The sequence below is a fragment of the Acanthopagrus latus genome, chromosome 3, assembly GCF_904848185.1.
Source record: "Acanthopagrus latus isolate v.2019 chromosome 3, fAcaLat1.1, whole genome shotgun sequence".
In the NCBI taxonomy this organism is placed as follows: Eukaryota; Metazoa; Chordata; class Actinopteri; order Spariformes; family Sparidae; genus Acanthopagrus; species Acanthopagrus latus.
The window spans coordinates 978,823-1,000,290 of NC_051041.1; the positions used below are offsets into that span (position 1 = coordinate 978,823).

At 44.9% G+C, this 21,468-nt stretch overlaps 1 protein-coding gene across 4 annotated transcripts in view; it reads right to left on the reverse strand.

The window, feature by feature from the left end:
* LOC119017205 (glutamate receptor ionotropic, kainate 5-like) overlaps positions 1 to 21,468 on the reverse strand; it is a 138,863-nt gene that overhangs the window by 25,265 nt on the left and 92,130 nt on the right. For all 4 annotated transcript variants that reach the window (XM_037093722.1, XM_037093719.1, XM_037093720.1 and 1 more), the window contains 7 exons: positions 14,292 to 14,456; positions 12,368 to 12,465; positions 9,756 to 9,921; positions 8,967 to 9,145; positions 7,063 to 7,116; positions 3,757 to 3,918; positions 985 to 1,137 (listed from right to left, as the gene is read on the reverse strand). In XM_037093722.1, coding sequence (XP_036949617.1) covers positions 985 to 1,137; positions 3,757 to 3,918; positions 7,063 to 7,116; positions 8,967 to 9,145; positions 9,756 to 9,921; positions 12,368 to 12,465; positions 14,292 to 14,456 — 977 coding nt within the window. The remainder of the gene's footprint in view (positions 1 to 984; positions 1,138 to 3,756; positions 3,919 to 7,062; positions 7,117 to 8,966; positions 9,146 to 9,755; positions 9,922 to 12,367; positions 12,466 to 14,291; positions 14,457 to 21,468) is intronic.

The window sequence follows — 21,468 nt, forward strand, 5'->3', positions numbered from 1 at the left end:
GTTTGCAGAAATGTGCAAATGAGTGTGTGGCTGGCTTGTGTGATACAAGTGCAGTCAAGCGTGGATTTTTTGCCTGAGCTGATGTGAGTAATGTGCAATTGAGTGCACATACAGTATGAATGAATGTGTAGTGTGTGTGTGTGTGTGTGTGTGTGTGTGTGTGTGTGTGTGTGTGTGTGTGTGTGTGTGCATGACTCAAGATGAATTACATCCCAAAATCTCTGTGGCAAGACAGAGAGAGGAGAGAGAGAAAGAGAGAGAGAGACTCTGCTTGCTGCCAAAAACAGTGCAGAGATGATGAAGTGATGCACTGAGAGCAACAAAAACAATATGGAGGGAGGGTGAGGGAGGCATCCTCGGTGGATGGAATAAACAAGAAGTGGCAGACAGACAGAAACAGGGAAATGGGAGGATGAGAATAAATTAAATAAAGATGGAAATGAAACAGGAAAGTAGGATGGAGAGAGGGAGAGATGCCAGAGGAGAGAAAATAGAAATAACCCCCCCATCTGCCTCACGACTTTAACTCTAAGTACATTAACAAGCCCTCCGAACTAAACTACACAATATGTTGAGGGGTATTTTCTTACATACAAACACATGAGCAGGACAACAGTGTTTGTCTTCTGGCTAAAAGAAACCAAATGTTGGGAGGAGACGTGAACAGCAGCATCACATCCATCCATCCGAGGCTCGGTGTCAACATTAAGCCTCTTCTATCTTTGCTCCTGACAGATGACAACGCTCATAACTCATAAGATCCCGTTCACAGCAAGACAACAAGACATTTCACGCTAGAGCAGCAGTTTAAAAGTCCAAATGTACTGAAGTGACGTTAAAGAACCAACAAAGATGAAGCCCAAGAAGCTGCAGCTGAACACACCGCGAGGACCAGCTCCTGTCGGCTCGGAAAAAGTACACAAAGGGTAATGAATTGTGTTATTTGCAGCTGGAGACGCTGGGACACACAACGAGAGTGTTTACCATGCGTAGGTAGTTCATGAGGCTGGTCCCGTGCTGCCAGATGAGCGGGGAGGTGCAGCTCAGCGGCTTCACGCCGATCTCCTGACTGCGGTTCAGCTCTCGCACGGCGCTCACCACCACATGAACCGCGTCGAACATCAAGGCCGATGACAGCTAAAAAAAAAACACAAAGAGAAGAAAAATGAAGAACCCCTGAAGATGCTGAGACAGTTTACTGGGTACAGGTCGATTATCTCTTCATGAACAGTTCAGAAGCTTTTGGAAACCTGGATGTTTTTTAAGGGGAGCTGCAGACATTTCTAGTGATGTTTTTCAAGAGAAGTCGAACCATCTCCATCTCCAAGTGCCTAAACCTAACCAGAGTGTAAACACAGTGAGATAAATAGAAAATTCAAACTAAACAAATGTAAGTTGAAACGTAAAGAAATGTTCAAATTGTATCTGTAGTTGAGCAGAAACATGCCTCGCCTCACCTTTACTCCAGCTTGTGTATTACTGAAACAGGAAATGAGATATTTCATTTTTGCAAGCTGCAAGCTTTTAAATTACCCGCTGACAACTGAAACCAGAAGGATGTTAGATGTTAGGATGTTCCTGTGGCGACATGCTAGCTTTGCACTCGAGTCGAGTTGCATAATGAAGACAACAAACCCCAGCAGCTGAAAGAGGTTAAAAAAGCTCCGCAGAGCTGCAGAGTCGTTGGTTATTCTCTGCCATGTGATTGTTTATTGTTCATGAGTCGGATGCAGACCATACAAAAGGAGTTTGTTGGTGTTTGTTTGTGCTCCTACAGGCGAGGACGTCAGGGAAGGATAGCAGCTCCTGCTATCAGCGGCGTTCAGCGTGCGGCTCAGCGATCCTATCACAGTCTGACGTTCTGGTCTGTTTGGTCAGTTGTCAGTCAAACCGACACTCAGAGGGAATCAGACAAATTGTACGGAGGCAGAGCGGCACAGTCTGTCGACGGCTGATAAAAAGAGATGGATGTATGACTGAGTGTGATTGGAGTTCTCTCCGAGTCGATAGTTTCAGGGCTGGATGACGATAACTAATTACAGTTTGAAGAGAGAAAGATTGAGGAGGGAAGATAGAGTGAAAAATAATTGGCAGCTCTCACAAATCTGTCGGTCTGTTCGGTCCTGCAGCCGCTTCCTTCAGTTCATCTGCCGGCTTTAAGTTACAAACAGTTACTGCCGGAAACATCAGGCTGAATCTCTGAACTGTGGGCCGAGATTTAAAATCTAAAGTTCATCCCAAAAATAAAAATACACATATTTTGCTTTGATGATGATAAAATAAAAGCAGACTCCTTTCCACGAAACTTCTCTGCAGGCAGTTGTTTCAGTCCGAACTCTCGATCATCATTTAATCACCCTAATCATCACAATAATAAATCCATTACAATCAAAACAACTTTATTTATGGCTCCTTCGAGCACCTTAAGTGAATAAATATGAGTAATGAACCCCCGGGGAGAAGCTCTCTGCAGTGATGACGGCTGACACAAACACTGTAGTCATTATTATTCTCTTTATCGTGGCGTCTCCTCAGGTGTTATTGTCTCGAGCTGCAAATGAGACAAACGGCTCAGAAGAGATTGATTCGTCCTGATGGAGGAGGAGACGGATCGATGGACGACTTTACTTGTGTGTGTGTGTGTGGTTTTTTTTTGTTTTTTTTTACCTTAGCTGAGAATCATAACTTCACGCTGTCGTCTCCTCTCAACATAAATTTGAATAATTAATTTAATTCAGTGTTCATAATTTGTGATTGAACTCATTATGTGGAGATCACATCCTACTTATCTCATTATCTTCAGACTCATTTCATTATCTGGAGATGTTTTTTAATTGACCATTTATAACAAACGCTTACACAGAAATGAAGACGTATGGAGTTCAAAGACTCGACTTTGGATTCTGCTGAAAAAACTAATCCAGTCTTAAAAACAAATGTAAACATGAGACCTTATTTACAATGTGTGTGTGTGTGTGTGTGTGTGTGTGTGTGTGTGTGTGTGTGTGTGTGTGTGTGTTTGGATGACTCCTGTGCTGCCAGATGAGCAGGGAGGTCCAGCACAGCAGCTTCACTCCAATCTACAGACTGTGGTTCATCTCTCGCACGGCGCTCACCACCACATGAACTGTTAATAACAAACTTTGCACAGAAACAAAGATGTGTGGAGTTCAAAGACTCGACTCTGGATTCTGCTGAAACATTAATCCAGTTTTAAAAAACACACAGGAACATGAGATCATATTTACAATGTGTGTGTGTGTGTGTGTGTGTGTGCATGACTACCGTGCTGCCAGATGAGCATGGAGGTGCAGCACAGCAGCTTCACTCCAAACTACTGACTGCGGCTTCGCTCTCACACGGCGCTCACCACCACATGAACTGTTAATAACAAACTTTACACAGAAACGAAGACATGTGGAGTTCAAAGACTCGACTCTGGATTCTGCTGAAACATACATCCAGTCTTAATAAACACACTTGAACATTAGATCTTATTTATAATGTGTATGTGCATGAGTCCCATGCTGCCAGATGAACATGGAGGTGCAGCACAGCAGCTTCACTCCAATCGCTTGACAGCTCATCACCACGTGAACCTCTGAAACGCTGATACAGCCTTAATAAACACACATGAACATGAGATCTTATTTAGAAATAGAAGATGTTAAGCAGTCAGCTCTTCAAATCAACAAAGCAACATTCAAGAACTTGAAAGAAAGCCTGGCTGCTCTCAGGTTCAGCTCCATGTCTCACCGCTGGTCCTGGGTATGGGCTGATGTCGCAGCCTTCCCTCCACGACAGGTTCAGGCTCCTGATGAACTCCAGGTAGAAGGAATGGCTGCTGTTCAGCATGGAGAAGCCCACAATGTTCGACTGATCGCCCACCACGTCATCCAGCCGGAGCAGAGGGAAGTCCTGGAAGAGGAGAGAAGAAAAACTTATATCTTCAGCGTGTTTTATGTGAAGTACAGTCCGATCACAGGTTGTTAAAACAGCAGAGAAAACGATGTAAGATGACAGCGAGACAAAAACTCCTAGACGAGAGAAGGATGACAGAAGCAGAGGAAGAAGCGGAGGACAGAAACAAACAAGCTCAGTTCAGCTTCTCTTTTTGCCGGCTGCATGACGTCAACTTTAATTTCTAGATTCAGTGCAGGCGAGCGGAGAGAAGAAAGGTTTGAAGAGAAAGATGGACATCAAACGCTGGGGAATTTCAAACAACTTCAAATAATCCTTGAAGGCGAGTCGGTGTCACGCTGCGTTGCCGCTGAAACAAACTAAAATCAAACTGTTGCTCGACTCGCGGGGGCGTCGCGTTAGCTCTCAAACAGATGCTGACAATCAAACATTTAGCTTAGAGAACTTCAGCTGTGAAGAGAATACAAGCAGCTGTAATACAGACAGCAAAGACTGACTGAAGAACACTTCACCTCCTGTCACCTCCTCAGCTGAAGCTCTGAACATCATCCGACTCACCCAGATATCTGGATTTATTTTTGACGGCTTTAATCAAAAACTCATGAAACTTTGCACAAAAGTCAATTATGGTGGAAATGTACATATTTCATAGGTTTTGATTATAGCCCTAAAATGCCACACTTTTACTTATATGTGTGAAATTTCGTATTTTCTGTCTGACATTTTAAATGTAGTGCTCATTTTTTGCCAAATGGAACATAATGGGAGTCTGAACACCTTTGTTATGAAAGCTTGAGTTTTCATTTAAAAAACTTTCTTTATATAAAAGTTCCTGAAGGAATAAAAGGGTCTGTGTATCCTTAGAAACAACATGTTTTCCAGTTTATATCACAAAGAGCAGCTCCTTCATCGGCCTATTTTTCTGTGAGCTCTTGTGTATTTTGTTATTTATCTCTTACTTCCCTCCTCTTCGCCGTCCTCTCTGTAATTACTCTTGTGGTGCACTTGTTTTTCCTCTGATGCTTATGTAAAACAGGGTTCTGTCTTCTGGTTAATGTTGCTTTTGTGCTTATGCTGTTGTTTTTTTTCCCCTTGTGATTTGGGGAAAGAAGAGAAATCTGGCCAGTAGCTGGATGGACGGACCGTCATCATCATCATTTGGCTTTGACTCCGGCCGAGTTAAAAATATTCTGGCACAGAATTTCTCCAGTCTGCAGAAACAGAGTCTGTAGAGGGTGCGAGGTGGAGAGGAGAGTTAGTTTTTATTCAGCGTCGAGTCCAAGACATCCCGGAAGTGTTCGGACCCTGTGAACCTGTGTGAGGTTTGTTTCTTTGCTCCTGAATCTCTCCGACACATTTCCTCGCCACCCTGTCGGTACGCCGCCGCCACCACTGCTGCTGTTGTTCTTGTTGTTGTTGCCGGGGCGGTTGCCAGTTGCCAAATCAATTTCAGCTACAGCCAAGTACACTGTCAGACTATAGGCCTGCCAGCCATGACAAAGAGCTGTTGGCTGGAGGAGCTGGATCACTGCTGAGGGAGGAAACACTGCGACAGTCTCCCCGAAGGACACCGGCGACTGCAGCAGCGTCCACACAGAACTGCATTCACAAAGAAGCGGATTCTCAGCAGCCGATGAGGTCGGCTCCGGTCCGGTCCAAACCCGAAGAGCAATAAGGAAGATTTAGATTCTTTCCTGCCATATTGAGGAGAACATGATGGTCATTTATCTGGAGAGCTATGATAAAGTTATTGATCGGTGACTCACTGATTGATTCAGTCAGTCTGAAGTCAGGGTTCAGCTTCTGAAACTGACATCCTGGTTCAGTCAGTCGGGTCGCTCAGTGAAGTTTGACTTTGTACACGGTGGAAAGTAACTAAATACATTTATTTGAGCACCCTGATACCTCTGCCTCACCTCACCTCACAGGTGTCAGGTGAGGTGATGCTCCATGATGCCACTGAACTTTGAACTAAGTGCTAAATGCTAATGCAATCATGCTAACGTGGTCTCAAGGAGTGACTTCTGGACTCAAGTTGAGTTTATTGGAGGTTAACCCAAATATAAACTTCATCAAAGTACGATAATCTAAACATCAACGTTGGTTGTAAAAGATTTGATCTCAGTCTGGCGTCCAGATGGCTTCACTCCGGAGGAAACGAGTGATCCTGAAGTCAATGAGCTGAAATGTAATGAACTCAGTCTAATGATCGGTTTGACCCTCGTTATAAACAGATTATCACTGACACGGACGCCTGATCTTCTGTCTGGTTCAGTCTCAGTGCTGCGGAAACCAAAACTAGGAGCTGAACGAGGCTAAAAGCTTTAAAGAAACATTGCTTGTGCAGCTGTATGAGGTTGTGTTCGTCCCGTCATCTCTGGCAGCTTCTGCCTGTTCTGTTCTCTGTGGTCTCACGTCCAGACGGCGGCGGTGAACTCTACGTAACGTCTGTCACCTGAAACCTGCTCGCCTTGTCACAGTCAGCAGAGCGTGTTTAATACAAAGTTAAAGGTAGGTCAGAGACGGCGCTGCAGGAATCATTTTGGTTCCTATCCAGGGTTCTTCTGGAGGAACGGCGCTTTCGCCCTTGGTTTTGCGAGCGTGGCGTGAAGTGCCCTTGTGAATGGCTCCGTTAAAGCCGCCGACACGACGGTGTTTAGAGATGAGGCGGAGATCGAGACGAGTTATTATCCACGCAAAGTCTCTTCGCACAAGGGCACGACACCGGACAGCAAAATTATAATGATGACAAACGATGGCGAGACCGGCGTGCATCTCTGATGAGAGGAGAGCGAGGAGAGAGAGGAGTTATGGGTAAAGAGGAGAGTTACTGCTGGAAGTGAGGAGGAGGAGGAACTGCTGAAAATGTGACACCTGGAGGGTTTAATTCAAAGACGGGAGCCACAAACATCCTGAAGGGAAGAAAATCAACTACATGAAGAAACTAAGATGGTGAGAGAGAAAGGAAAGGAAAGGAAAGGAAAGGAAAGGAAAGGAAAGGAAAGGAAAGGAAAGGAAAGGGAGACAACAGCATTAAGTACCTCTGGAGGAGAACATGAGTGTTTGCGTCTCCCTGAAGACGAATGATAAGAGCAGAAGAAGAGCTGAATGGAGGACGAGTGTGTGATGAAGAGCTCTTACCATGGTGGTGAGGATGTACTTGTAGAAGGCTGATGTCATCCCCAGCTCGTTCGCCTGCGGGACACCACAAAAGAAGAAGAACAAACTGATGTCACACAGGAAGTACACATCCTCAAAAAGGAAAGGAAAGAGGAGAGGAACAAGGAGATTACTCAGACATTGTGTAAAGAAACGGAAGGAAGGAGGGAAAGGAAAAAAAAGGAAAGGAAAGGAAAGGAAAGGAAAGGAAAGGAAAGGAAAGAGGAAGAAGAAGAAATTACTGTCAGAAACACGAGTCGCTGTTTATTAAAAAGCAGGAACCATCAGCTGGGCAGTTTGAGAGGCTGATGTTTCACCCTGACGTTCTGCATCTGCGTTCTGCTTCTTCAATAACATGAAACAACCTTCAGACTGTGATTCCGTCTCGGAGGAAACCGACAGGAAGCGTCAGAGATGAGAAACACAGCTGGAGGAGGCTCGGTTTGTTCCGATTGGACCATTTGAAGGTGAGAAGGCGTTGAATTTGGCTAAAACCCGAGTGGCTCTGCAGACGTCTGATTTCTAATCGCTGGCAGGTTAAACGGTTTATGTAACCCAGACGTCTATAAACTTTTAAATTATATTCAGCCGAGTTTCAACCTTGATGTCTTCACGTCTTTTCACCTGCAAATCTACAGCTGAGCTCTGACTCACAGCAGCTCTCTGCGACACAGCGACTGGTCGCCGGACGACTTCAGGGAGTTTTAAACTTGGGCACAGCATCAGACCTGCTGATCCACAGTCAGGATGTTTCATCTCAGGAGTTTTGGGGCTTTTATTTTGGAGGTGTGACCTGATGTCAGCTTGGCGCTGTGGCCTTCAAGTAACATCACCATATTTTGAAATGTTCTTTAAAGCATTGATAAATGTTACGACGGTGAAACAACATTGAATATCACAATATCTGTATCACAGGAGTAAATCTGATAAATAGTCAACAGTGATGTGGAAGAATAGAAGTAGATCAGTCTTCACTTTACTGGAATGAGCCTCATGTAGTTTCATATCATGATAACCAAATAAATATATATAAATATTGTTGATATGTTGCTCAGTTGTAGCAGCTTGTTATTACTGACTTGATCATAAAATGAGACGTTCTCCACCCGGCTGTGAATCTGAACCCAGGTGAGATGTGGTGAGTTTGGGATCAGAGTTTCCTTTTGTTTCTGCTTATACTGCAGCTTCAGACGGTCTCAACTCAGGCTCAGTCTGTCTGTGTTCAGGCTCAGTCTGTCTGTGTTCAGGCTCAGTCTGTCTGCGTTCAGGCTCAGTCTGTCTGCATTCAGGCTCAGTCTGTCTGTGCTCAGGCTCAGTCTGTCTGTGTTCAGGCTCAGTCTGTCTGTGCTCAGGCTCAGTCTGTCTGTGCTCAGGCTCAGTCTGTCTGCGCTCAGGCTCAGACAGACCAGCTCTCTCAGTGCCAACATTCAAAAAGTCAAGCTGGGGTTTGAACTGGAAACCTCCCGGCTAAGATCTTCAGATTAATCCATTAACCTCCCACACTGAGAGATTAACTCTGCTGCGTTCTGCCCGCAGGAGCTGCTGAGCGCTTCTTTTTATTTTGTATTCGCAACTTCTCAGGCCTCCAAGGTTACTGGGCACAGAGTGGAGTTACAACCTGCCAAGAGCTGGTAGATTTAGTTTGGGGCTGTAACGTCTGTCGACTCGAGCGGCCAACTTTGGCAGGAAACCAAGCCAACCTGAAGGTCCCGTTCTACTCTGTAAACACCACCGAGGAAGAAAACAGACAAATGGCTCAGGAAATAAAGACGCGTCGGACAGAAGAAGAGTCTGTGTGTGAACGTTAAAGTGACGTCTCTGCTAAAATGGAGGAAGACAACTGTTTCTCTTTCAGTGAATGTAGTGGGTACATCAACCGTCCTGACCTTCCTGAGGATGTGGTAGGAGATGGAGGCGTTGGCGTCGATGATGATGGTCGCCACCTTGTCGTCACGGATCTCCTTCAGCAGGGGGGTCGGGTCCAGGCTGTCGTCCAGCATCCGCACCGACAGCGTCTCCCTGGAGATGAGGAAGCGGTGGACCAGCTCCTCCAGTCGCAGCAGGCCTGAGGGGGCGGAGTCAGGAATCAGGTCACTGTCACTGTCTTTGATTTAATGTACAGTTATTAAAATACAATCAGATCGTTTATTAGTTCAAACACAGAAGAGACAGAAGTTTCATTTTTAATATTTCCTGAGTAACTCTGAGAAGCTGCTTTAACATTCAGAGCCGCTCGTCTGCAGCAGGTGCGCCTCGCAACTAATCGCCGCCATAAAACGTTCATCACACCGCCGCCGAGTTTAACTGTCTGACAGCAGCGCTCACGACAACAACACAGGCCTGTTAAACAGTCAGCAGGACTGATCACCGTTTAAAACTGCAGCCGTGCTACGTGCTACATTATATTTTCCAGTAGATGTTTCCATATATTTACTTTCTATGAACAGTTGGAAGCCGGAGAGAGAGAAAGTGAGCGAACACTGCAGCGTGAGAATCTGCTCGATGTGAACAAACCCAACTGTCCCCAGAACAGCAACATTCGTCCACTCAGCACTTCCTCCAGTATCGCCGAGCGGGCGAACATCCACAGGCGAGCAGAGAAACACGAGACGCTTCACTTCAGCTCGTAAAGTAAGAAAAAAACAACACAGAGCAGCAGAAATGAAGACACTCACACTCGGCTTTGGCGCAGATGAGGCTGGTCGTCGGGTAGCCGAAGGAGCGCAGGATGGAGCCGATGGCGAGGCTCAGGTCCTCGTTACTCGGGTACAGAGTCACCGAGGCGAAGCGGAGGTAGGGCAGCTTCGGGGTTTCCTCCGGACCGATCTTCACGTGAGGGATCTGAAGGAAACAGAAAGAAGTCGTACGAGCTTTTACAATCTTTTGTTTGTGTTTAACATTTGTTTTATGGTGATGTTTCATAAAGAACTCATGACCCTCGAATGTCTCTAATCGTCTTGGATTGTTTTTATTCTCTCTGCTTGATGGATTTCTTCCTCTGGGACAAAAAAAACCATCTGAACTCAACTGAGGACAGACGGGAAGTATTGAAGAAGAGCTGGAGGATGGAGAATGAGAGGTGATGACATCAAGGGAACAAATATTCTTTTTAAAATAGAAATCATCAAACCGTGCAGGCTTCAGATAAAAAGAAATGAAAAGCTTTAATCAGAATCTGACGCATGCTGATAATCGAGTCTTTGTTCGGTTTTCAAAAGGAAAAGTGTGAGAACGGAACAAAGCGTCGATCGTCAGCGTTGTCAGATTTCGTGTTCACCTCCGCTCACACCAAAAAGGATTCACTGGAACAGGAAGAAGAAGAAGAAGAAGAAGAAGAAGAAGAAGAAGAAGAGTCCACATAGAGGTTCATCCTCTGAGGACAACGAAAGTGTTCAGTAAACCTCTCATCATCAGATCTGTTGGTGAAGGTCAAAGCATGAACTCAAATGTTTTGTTGCTGTGACCAAAACCTCCTCCGGACGTTAACTGAAGCTCCAGCTGAACTCCTCTGAGACTCGGTATCATCTGTTATCAGAACCGGCCCTTGTTTTCACCAGATTCATTCAGAACCATATCAGTAAACAAAGTACCATCAACGAGGGGCAATCCACAAAGTTCCTACGACCGCTAGAATAATTCTAGCTGCAGCTTGGAGCCAAATCTTCAGGTTCTGGAACAATTTATTTCTGACGGCTCAAAACTAGATGAACAGAACCAGTTGTGTTGGTGGAAAATGGCCAGGGACTGACGAACGAGTCCAGGAAGTTCTGGAAACACAAACCTTTATCTGCCTTTAGACTGGAGGAACCTGTGTAGAGTTAAGATACCCGACCAGAACCCAAAGAGCTGTGACATCATCCTCATTCAGCTCCAGTAGTGGTTTGTCTAGTTTGGTTTTTCTTATAACTGATTATGAAACGTCCCTGATTGACCAGCTGGATTGAATAAACCAGAAGTCTCAGCAGTGAGTCTCAGGTCGGGTTCTAAAGCGACCCACAAGTTCAGTAACGTTCGATGGACTTTTCCTCTGAAACAGTTGAACAACACGGACCTCTCTGGTGTTTCTGCTTCAATAAACTGTAAGACAGACATGCAGGAGTCTGTGGTGGAGCTGACTGATGGCCCAGAATCAGAGGAGCAGAGACCGTAATCCTGAACCGGGTCGAACCAACACAGAACTCTCAGGAACCTCATGTCTGCTTCATGTTCACCGTCTGGATCAAACTTCTTATTAGTTTTCTTCTGTCGCTCTGAACACACGTAGAAAAACCTTAAAAACGGGTTTGACTGAATGAAGCTTTTTGCTTTTTGTCATTAATATCAGAGACGTTTCTTAAAGCTGCTGGTTTCACTTTAAAACTCCGGAGAGCAGAGATCCTGTGACGGACGGCGGCTGTGTTCAGGCTGAAAAATTAACGACTAATTGAAAGTTTAATCAGACGAGCGCTGAATGAAGAATCAGGTCAGAGGCCAAACGTCCCGTGTGATCCTCCGCTCAGCGTATTTAACCCTCACGCACACCTGCAGAGGTTTAAATCGGTAAACTGTAATTAGCTCAGCTGGGCTTCGCTCTGATCTGAGAGCTTATTTCAAATCCGAGTGCAGAATCCAATAATATGAGTCCTGTCAGGCAAAGGAGAGGAGATCAGGACTGAAGAGGCAGCAGGACGGTTCAACACACGTTAGAGACTTTATCTCACACAGATCCACCTCCACACATTCAAGTCACAGCGTCTGAAACGTTTAATCCCAGTAATGTTATTTATCTTAATAACATCCAGGCTGTAATTCATCTGTTAATCCCAGACGCACATTATAATCAGCAGCAGTGCAGTCGGGCTTACGTGAGGTTTAAGTCACTGAGAAGGTTTATTTAAACATTATTTTGTCACAGTCTGGAGCTCAGCATATTAATGTTTCTGTATTTTAAAAAATCTGAACATTTAGTTGAATTATTTCATTTATTTCCAGGAAAAATCTTCTTCTGTTGCAGCGACTTCCTTCTTCATAACAGCTTGTGAGACAGGTTGAATTTATCTGTTGCACTGACAGAAAATACATTAAGTTTTAACAATATATTCGTGGTAAACTTGTTGCCTTGTGTCTTTGTGGGTGTGGTTAACATTTCCATGGTAACCGTGAGCTCCACCAATCAGAGACGCTGCTGCTACGATCATCACCGTGTTGTAAATCAACACTCTGATTGGTTTCCTCATCACGGCTCATGATCAGCATCACTGACACGTATATAACGTTTACAGTGTTAACAGAGCCAGATGTTACTCACCTCCTTCTCCCCACAGATGTGGCTGATGGTGGACCCGGAGGCGGGGCTGGAGGCGGGGCCTATCACAGAGACCACGCCCTTCGGCAGGATCTGACACACTGAGAGAGAAAAAAACACAAGTTTGAGTGAAACGTCGTCTCCAGCTGTGCCAGATGTTTTCTGCCTGTCTGCAACGACTTTCACATCTTGTTCTCTGAAAACATCGTCACGACAGCGCTGTAAGTCTCCGACAAGTAATCATTTATTCACTTATTCATTCAGTTTGGACTGAAGCTGACGATCGTTTGTTGTGTCATGATAATTTTTTAGCAGTGTTGGTGTTTTATTTTCATTTGATTGAGAATGTAAAAAAAAACATTAAAATTCTGCCTCTTTTATTTTCCTAAATGAATTAAAATGAAATTGAAAAATAAATGAATAATTAAAAAAATGGAAATCAGTCGAGCTGCCGAATTTATAATTTGAATATATTTTTTAAAAAACCCTCAGAAGACGCTCCAACAAGAACGAGTCAGAACTTGAACGCTCCCGAAAAAACAACAACAACTTCCTGTTTGGTTCTGACTGACGACGTATTTGTTCCCTTAATAAAAAGTTCTTTTTTCCAACAAGATGTCAACGGATATAAAAACTTTGCTTTTAACTCACGAGTCTCTCAGCAGGAAACAAAAAGCTTCGACACATGAAGTGCTTCAGACCAGAACGAGAGGTCCGATCTGTATTTTTGAGTTTGAGATAACTTTGTTTCTCAGGTCGGGTTCACAGGAAAGTCTGCACATCGATCTGATCGTCAACAGATCAATATGAATATCTCATTATCCTACTGTAGGTTTGTATGAGTGTCGTTTGGTCTGCACCAGTTGTGTCTTCCTCAGCTGTGTGTGTGTGTGTGTGTGTGTGTGTGTGTGTGTGCTCTGACAGTAAACTCTCTATCGGGGGAAGTCCGTCTTTGTGCTGCCGGCGGTTCGTGATCGATAAACATCCCCAGCAGGCGCTCGTGGCTGGATGCAGCGATCATTGGCGTGGAACGAGCAGCAGCTTCTTGTTTGAAACAATTTGAAATGATCTGTAAATGTGAGGAAGGCTGTAAAATACTTCAGTCATAAATCCCTCAGTGGTGACTGATTGACGGTCAGAATCAGGCTCTTTGTTAGAAACTTCTGTCGAGGGTTAAATTGTCCCCGTTCATGACGTGACCTTCAGACTTGCTCTTGGATTATAAAGCGGCGTTACTTGTAATAATTCTCCTCGATTGATAACCGCGATACATTTTTAAGACCTCCAAGTCTCAGAGGTCACAAACAGCTTCCGGGGACAAAAAGGCTTGATTTTGTCTTGTCGTACCAGTTCTGTCACCTGGTTGCTTCTGTAACTCCACTTATCTTCTGAATTTCAGAGGATTTCAACTGACGCCTCATGTGACCTGATTTTTTTTGGTGAAAATGAAGCTATTTCTATTTCTGTGTGTTCAATAACTCTGCAGCACTTGTAGTGATTTCGCCTGCTGGGGAAGAAACTCAGCTGTGATCGACTCCACCAGATGACGGATGGAGGAGATCAGAACTATGAACGCACTCCTAACATGACTCATAGAGGAGCTCCGGGATCATTTTTCAGTCATTTTCAGTGGTTTTAAGCACTTGTAACTGGAACCTTTGTGTTAAACTGGTGTGATATTAAAGCGAAGGCTCACCGAGTGCTGAGGAACCTTTTGCACCTGATTCACTGCTGACCTGCCTCGTTAAATAAAGGTTGACGCTTTAATGCTCTGCTCTGCCTCCACTCACAGAACTCTTACTGAGCTCTAATGTGAGAAAATGTCAGCGTGAAGAAGAAACACAGCGCCACACTTTCAGCTAGACGAGGAAGATGCAGAAGAAGAAGAAGAGGAGAGGAGGAGAGGACAGGAGAGGAGAGGACTTACTGGTGTCGGTGGTGTCGTACTGGGAGTCCTTCAGCAGCTCGTAGACGTCCACCTCCACCCTCGCCTGGGAGGAGCCCTCCATCAGACTGTTGATGTTCTCCCTCGCCAGAGCCAGCGCCAGACGCTCACCGCGACCACACACTGACTGGTCATCCAAAATGGCCGCTGGAAGGAGAAAGGTTGAGAGGTGAGGATGGACGACTTGACTAATGGACTGATGGAAACTATATTTCTGTTGTTGTCAAGCGCAGGAACTTTTCTCTGCATTAGCATTTTGTGTTTGTCTGCAGACACTTTGACAGCCAGCAGGATATTTATACAACTGTGACGGCGAGCTAACACGCCTGACAACCGTTTCATTGTTTCCACTGTATTTCTGGACAAAACAAGAGTGTTTAGGATCCTGTGACTGGAGGACAAGTGAGCAGAAACAGGACTGAAGACGAGCTGTTGGAGATACATGATGAGAAACTAAAGTGCCAATCACAAATGTCGAGATAAGAGATAATTACAAGACGTTCACCATCTCCAAAACTAACCAGGAGAGACACCAGCGGACTAATCAGATGTATTCTCAGCCATCAGCAGAGGGAAGTAACTTTACTGGACACACTGGGAGAGATTTAATCTAATCTAGTGTTTCCAAACCGTGTCGGATTTTTGTCTCCTCGTCACATTTCAGATGTTAGAAATTCCACCAAAAAGACAAAAACCACTCAGAGATTTTCATTTTAATATCCGCTGGAGCCCTGAAGAGGCAAAACTCTTTCAATATTTCACAAAATAAGCAAAGACAGAAAACAAAACACAAATAGGAGTTTGGACCAGAGATCCATCCACCTCAGCTACAGAAGCAAAATACTACTGAGAGGTTTGACGGTGCAGATCCAGAACCACTAGAGGAATAACCACCTTCATCAGGTTCTGTTCTGACCCGACGGGAGGAGAGAGTTATCTTCACTCCTGTCGATCGGCCCGACTGCAGCAGTGACTCGGAGCTGACCTCCATCGTCAGGTGGTTCTGTTCTGTTCTGACCGGAGCTGGAGGGGAAATGGACTTTACGTCATGAACGTAACACTACAGAGAGGACACAGAACCAGAACCAGAACCCGAGTCTCTGCAGAGTGCTGACTTCACTCAGAGGCTGACCTGGTGTTCAGTGAAGTGATCTGGCTGTTGTGCAGGTGACGCTGGCTGTGAACCAACAACCATCCTCCAGACAGAACTCTGCCTGACGTGACGCAGACAGAACAGGTGAAGTTTGAACGTTTTCTTTGCTTCACGTTTTGTCTCGTTTCCGACTTCCTTCCTTCTGATTCTTCTGATTTCCTTCTGAAACTTGTGTTTTTCTCTTGTTTGAACATCATTTGAACCAAACTGTGGAGCTTAAACAACCTTCTGTTGTGTTCTGATGCAGGATGAAGTTTTCTGTGTGGTTTTAATTGTATTTTCAACCAACAACAGGATCCGAGGTTGGTTGGAAGGTTTTGAGCGCTGAGTCAGGACCTGTGTTGCTTCTCTGCTCTGTGGTTCTGTCATTTAAAGTAAACACCAGGTAGAAAAGGTGAGATCAGATTTATATTAATGCACATACACACTGACTTCTATCTCAGGTGAAGCACCAGCATGGATCTGATGCTTCGTCCTCTAACAGGAAGTGTTGGCAGCAGCTGCAGCGACTCAAAGCGACTCGTCATCGTTTCTATTTCCTCCCACGAGGAGCAGCGGCGGGCGGGCGAGTACCTGGTGGCTGTACAGTAACACCTGCCATGTTTATTTCTGTCCACACCTCCCCGCTGACTCACCTGCTTTGAATACTGAGCACGGTGGAGAACATGCAACCGGAGAGCTGGCAGAATGCAAACGAGGAGAAGCAGATGGAGACGCGGGCGGAGCAGGCAGGTCGTTTATTACATGAAAAGAGCATCCAGAGGAAGATCACATTTTAATCCCAGCAGGTGAATAACGTCCTCTGAGAGACAGATGAGAGCATTTAAATGCAGAAGAGGGAAAGAGAGATTTCCAGGACTTGATTACGAGCATTTAGATGGATTTCTTTACAGTGTAATTCATCCGTCGCCGCGTCCTTACGTAGCTGAGACGCCGCAGAGCAAAGACGCCCGACAACAAGACGAGGAATCAAAGTGAATCTGCTGCTGAGACCCAGTAAGAAGCAGAGCGAGTGCTGCTGCTGCTGCTGCCGCCGGGTTTGTTCTGGATTTGATTTGTGTTTCTTAAATAATTAACGTCTCTCCAGGCGGAGTAGGAGGCGATTTATCGTGTCCTTCCTCAAAAGGACTGTTGTGGGTTTTTGCAGTTTAGGAAAACACAAAGAGAGCCAGATGGTTCCTGTGGAGTTATCTGGTGCTCCGTGACTCGTCTCCTCAGGAGTAAAACTGCACACAGGATGAAGATATAAAGACGTGATGTCTTTCAGGTCACGGACAGCGTCATCACTCGTTTTAAACCTCACAATAAACCTCACACTCAACATCGTGACGTCTGAAACACAAATCTGAGAGAAGCTGAACTTTGTGTTATTGATCAGAGGTGATGTTACAGATGGAGAGGTCGCCGTCTTTTCCCAGAATGCCCGGCGGTCAGAGGGAGAGAGGAGGAGAGGATGAAGATGAGAGCGGAGATAAAGAGTCTTCTTCAGCGGTGTTCAGACATTATCTGTGTTTACTGCGACCACACACACACACACACACACACACACACACAGCAGATGAACAGCAGTGATATCGGAGGGTCAAACACTTGAACTCTGTTCTGAGACGTCTCCTCTGTAATGTGAGCAGCTGCGAGCGGCCATCTTTGTTGCTATCAGCTCACAGAAGTGAAACTCTTTAAATAAACTCGTGCACGCGTCAGTTAATACAAATGAAATGTTTTCCTTTCATCCTCAGCTGCTTGTGTTAAACTCTGTCTCCTTGCTCTCCGTGACAGCCGGTTCACCCACTCACAGCCGTAAAAAACACAAATTCTAGATCAAATTATGCCGTTTCACTTTTTTACTCGCTTGTTCTGCCCGGCGGAGCAGAAACGTCACCTCGTGTTTGAGATGAAGCGTTTTGTTACCTGAGACGCGGCGATAACGCTGCTTTCATGGCGGCAGACGGAGGTTTCACTTCCCCCCTGGAGGAGGAGAGAACTTCACAAAAAAAAAATGGACTAACAGGTTTCTCTTGTCACTTCCACCTCTGAGCTTCATGCGTCTGACATTCTCTGATGTAAGCGAGGCGGCGTGGACTCCCGCGGGCCGCAGGGAGGTCGATGGATTCAAGCAGACAAGACAAAAAACAACAATCCTCTGGTGGCGGCTGTCCTTCCACAAGCAAACGACACTCCATAGTGCGCACGGCGTGCACAGGGCGGCCATGTTTGAGTGGAGATATTGGTGTTTTCTTGGAGAAAAGAGCTGAGCAGCTAAAGAGAGTTCAGACACGTCTGAGTCCTCGTGGCTGCAGACGGTTTAAACTTTCACATCAGATCTGGATCATTTCTGATATTTGGATGCGATCTGACCTGAAACATCAGGACGGCGTGCAGACGTTTGGTTCAGGCAGTCGTCTTCCTCCTCTCTGGATTAAATGCAATCCAGAAAAAAGGAAAATGTTTAACATCAGGATCGGATCAGAACTCCACCACAGTCACAGACAGCTGTAATTATCGTATTATACTTTACTTTCTGTTCTTTTATAGTTTTAAAGGGAAGTGACGACACATTTTCATGTTATTAGCAACGTAAAACTACTGACTGTGTCTCTGTGTTCCCTGCATGTTATTCACCTTCTGGCTGGTTGGTTTATTCACATGTTTTGGTGAATTATCTGCAGTTCATTTGTTCTACACGGAGCTTCAGGTCGGGTGACATGATCCAGTTTCCAGTGCCGATGTTTCCCGAACATCCATCCAGTCTGAATGTGAGCCTGCAGTCGTCGTTTGAGCCGTTTAGCAGAGTCGCTTTGTTAAAGTTGAGCCGCCGGCTGTTTGTTAAACGTTCCTTCAGATTAAAGCTGCGAGCCGACGCAGGAGATGTTTACTTCTCGTTTCTCTGCTTCCATTCTGACTGTTTCTTCTCCTCCGTCAGTGTTTCTGACCTGTAACATGCAGCTGGAGGCTTCAGCAGACACTCAGGTCGCACAGAAGAACAGTTTCATCCACCAAATTCAGGTTTTTCCCCCGAAATGAGACGTCTGCCTTTTCAAATAACTTCTGACACCTTCACTTATTAAATGACACTCGCCCCAAATTTTGAAAAATGAACTTGAGAGCTAATTTTTAGAAGATTAACGTTGGAGCCGTCCTGCGGTGACAAACTGCCTTTTGCTTCTATGTAGTTTGAGATTTTTATTGATGAAGTTGAGCTAATGAATCCCTCAGAGTGACGGATGGCTCAGGTTGAAACCAGTCTGTCGGTTTCCAGCTGCAGCTGAAGGACGCGACGCTGCTGAAATGTTAAAATCCTTCACTACAATATTTATGCTCTGCACTTGATTTTTAATCCTGCCGGAGGAAGAAGTGTCTGATGAAGATTTATCTCAAGCCTCTTTTCATTTTCAACGCCATCAGTCACCACTTTGCATCGGTGCAGAGGGTGGACACAATAACACGAACACCCGCGCATTGTGACACAATCCTCGCAGCTTCACCTGTGGCCACGCCCATCAGTGATGTCACAAACCTGTCCGTCACTGCAGCCGGCTGAGAAATGAACCTCCAGCGAGATATTTGATGCACTGATGTGATAAAAGAGCTCAAACTAGACGTCGACAGAAAAGAGACAAAAGGTTTAGTCACTGCAATAAAGTTGTACAACCTCATTTCAAGGCAACTGTCACTAAAACTCTGAAATTAATATAAATCATCTGTTGTAGATCGTTTTTGAAATACCTAATTTTTTCAAAAGTGCAGTGAAATATATAAAAAGCGGTTTTAGATCAGCAAAACTGAGCGTCTGATCTAATCTCAATGATTTACCAGAAGACCCTGAAACTTTGGTCTCAACCCCTCGAGGATAAATCATCGTCAGATTACAGCCGAGCGGTTCGGAGACCTCAGGGTCACTGCTGGCTGTCGACGTCTGAGTTTCAGACTTACAGTCCTTCAGACTTTACTTCTCGGTTCTGCTCTCAGCTCGTCTGAACACTAATTATCTTTCCACAGGAAGGTACTGACCCGTGTGGAGGCGGCGCGGCCGGAGACCTGCGACATAAACACAGAGCTGCTCTAATTACAGTCTGATCTGATCTGGGTCGTCTCTCAGCGTGACGGCGACGAGTCTGCTCGTTAAACGTATGTGATTGATAATTAGCACTAAGTCTTTGTTGGCGTGTGATTTGATTGCTGCTTGTGTGAAGAGTTGGTCGTGATTGCAATCTCTGGAGGGCTTGTTCTCATGGAAATGATGAGGAGCTGGAAGTTGTCTCGTTTTCATGTTTTATTTATTTATCACCAAATCGCAACAGAAGTTCTACGACAGAAACCGATTCATCATCTCGTACAAGTTTTTTGTTCGTTGAAAAATAAAGAGAAATTGTGGCATCATGTTGGTGCAAACATAATCTCAAGACTAAAGATTATGTTTGCACCAGCAAGTCCCCATCAAGACCAGCAAGCCACAAAACAGTATCAAGTCAAGACCAACAAGTCCCAGTCAAGTCTAGAATCTCTGTTTTTTATTTCCCATGATGCATCACAAGGCTGTTTAGAGGCTCAGAAAGCCTGTTACTCTGTGTTGATGATCAGCGGTTACCTCGCAGGTGGAAATGTTGTGGCGTCCACATGAAATAAAGAACAGTGAGAGACGTGTGAAGGTATTTTCATCCTCTGCACCTGCAGGCGTCTCATCAGTGTGTGTTTGTCCGTGATGACTGCCTGATGTTTGGTACAGCAGCAGGTGAATCTGCCCGACAGTATTCACCACTCAACATCTTGTACCTGCATTTCCCCACCGTGACCTGAGCCCTTGAATAATAATAAAAAAACACTTTATACTGTCCCCCCCTTTTTTTACTTTCTCTGCCACTGAATCATGAAACCTTGTAAATTCGGTTTGAGCCGAGTGTGTTGGAGTGGAACTAAATCAGATTTTCCACCACCTGAAGAGAGAAATGCAGCTGAAAGGAAACATTCATGCACCTGGACACAGACACACACACACACACACACACACACACACACACACACACACACACACACACACACACACACACACACACACACACACACTCTCTTTCTCTGTCTTTGCTTCTTTGACAAAAGATTTTTTTTCAACAATCTCCGACAAAAACGATGAAGGTTTTCCTTTCCACTATCCTCCTGTCAAGTTTACATACAGAACTCCCTTGAGAAAAACATAGATTTAAGAACAGTTACCACTGATGCTATTATAAATATTTCATAATTATGCTTAATAGTAAACTGTAAAAATCCCTCCACTCTTATAAATAAGTCATATTGCATTAAAACTGCTGTTCAACATATCTTTTATGTCCTTCGTATGAAAGTGTTTTATCAGATTTAAATAAATGTATGTCGTCCATGATGTGTTGAAATGAACCGACCAGATCAAATTTCCGTATTGTTCCTTGACGCAGCTGTCAGAACTGAATGAATCCTCACCGGAGCACCAAAGGTGAATCAATCCGCCACTAAAAATAGTTCCTGACAAATGCACAGTGTTTTCCTACAGTGAGGAACTCATTTTGTTGAATAAATCTTTGAATCTTTGACTGAATAACTGAATGAAACATGTTTGCAGGCTGAGAACAAAAACAAGAAGTCAGGACGTGTCGGGAGACGGACTGACGCTGAATGACAGAATGAAAACAGCCTTTTCCTCTCATGATGAGTAAAAGGCTTCAAATTGAAATATTTCCAGGACCAGTTGTGTCTCTGTGATCATCTCTCTGCTCCAGAACCTCGTCTGTGAGGCTGAACTCTGACTTCTGTTACTTTTCACTGTATCCAACAGGAAACAGTGTGTTTGTGTCAGATGTAAGTGTGTGTGTGTGTGTGTGTGTGTGTGTGTGGATCAGTCAGCTGGTATTAATGGAGTGAGAGGTGAGCCATTACACATGGCCAGGCGACCCGGTTGCCATGGCAGCCTGCATATAAGTGCCGACGGTTTTGCCGAAGCCCCCGCGTGATAAAAGCGCCGGATTTGAAGTC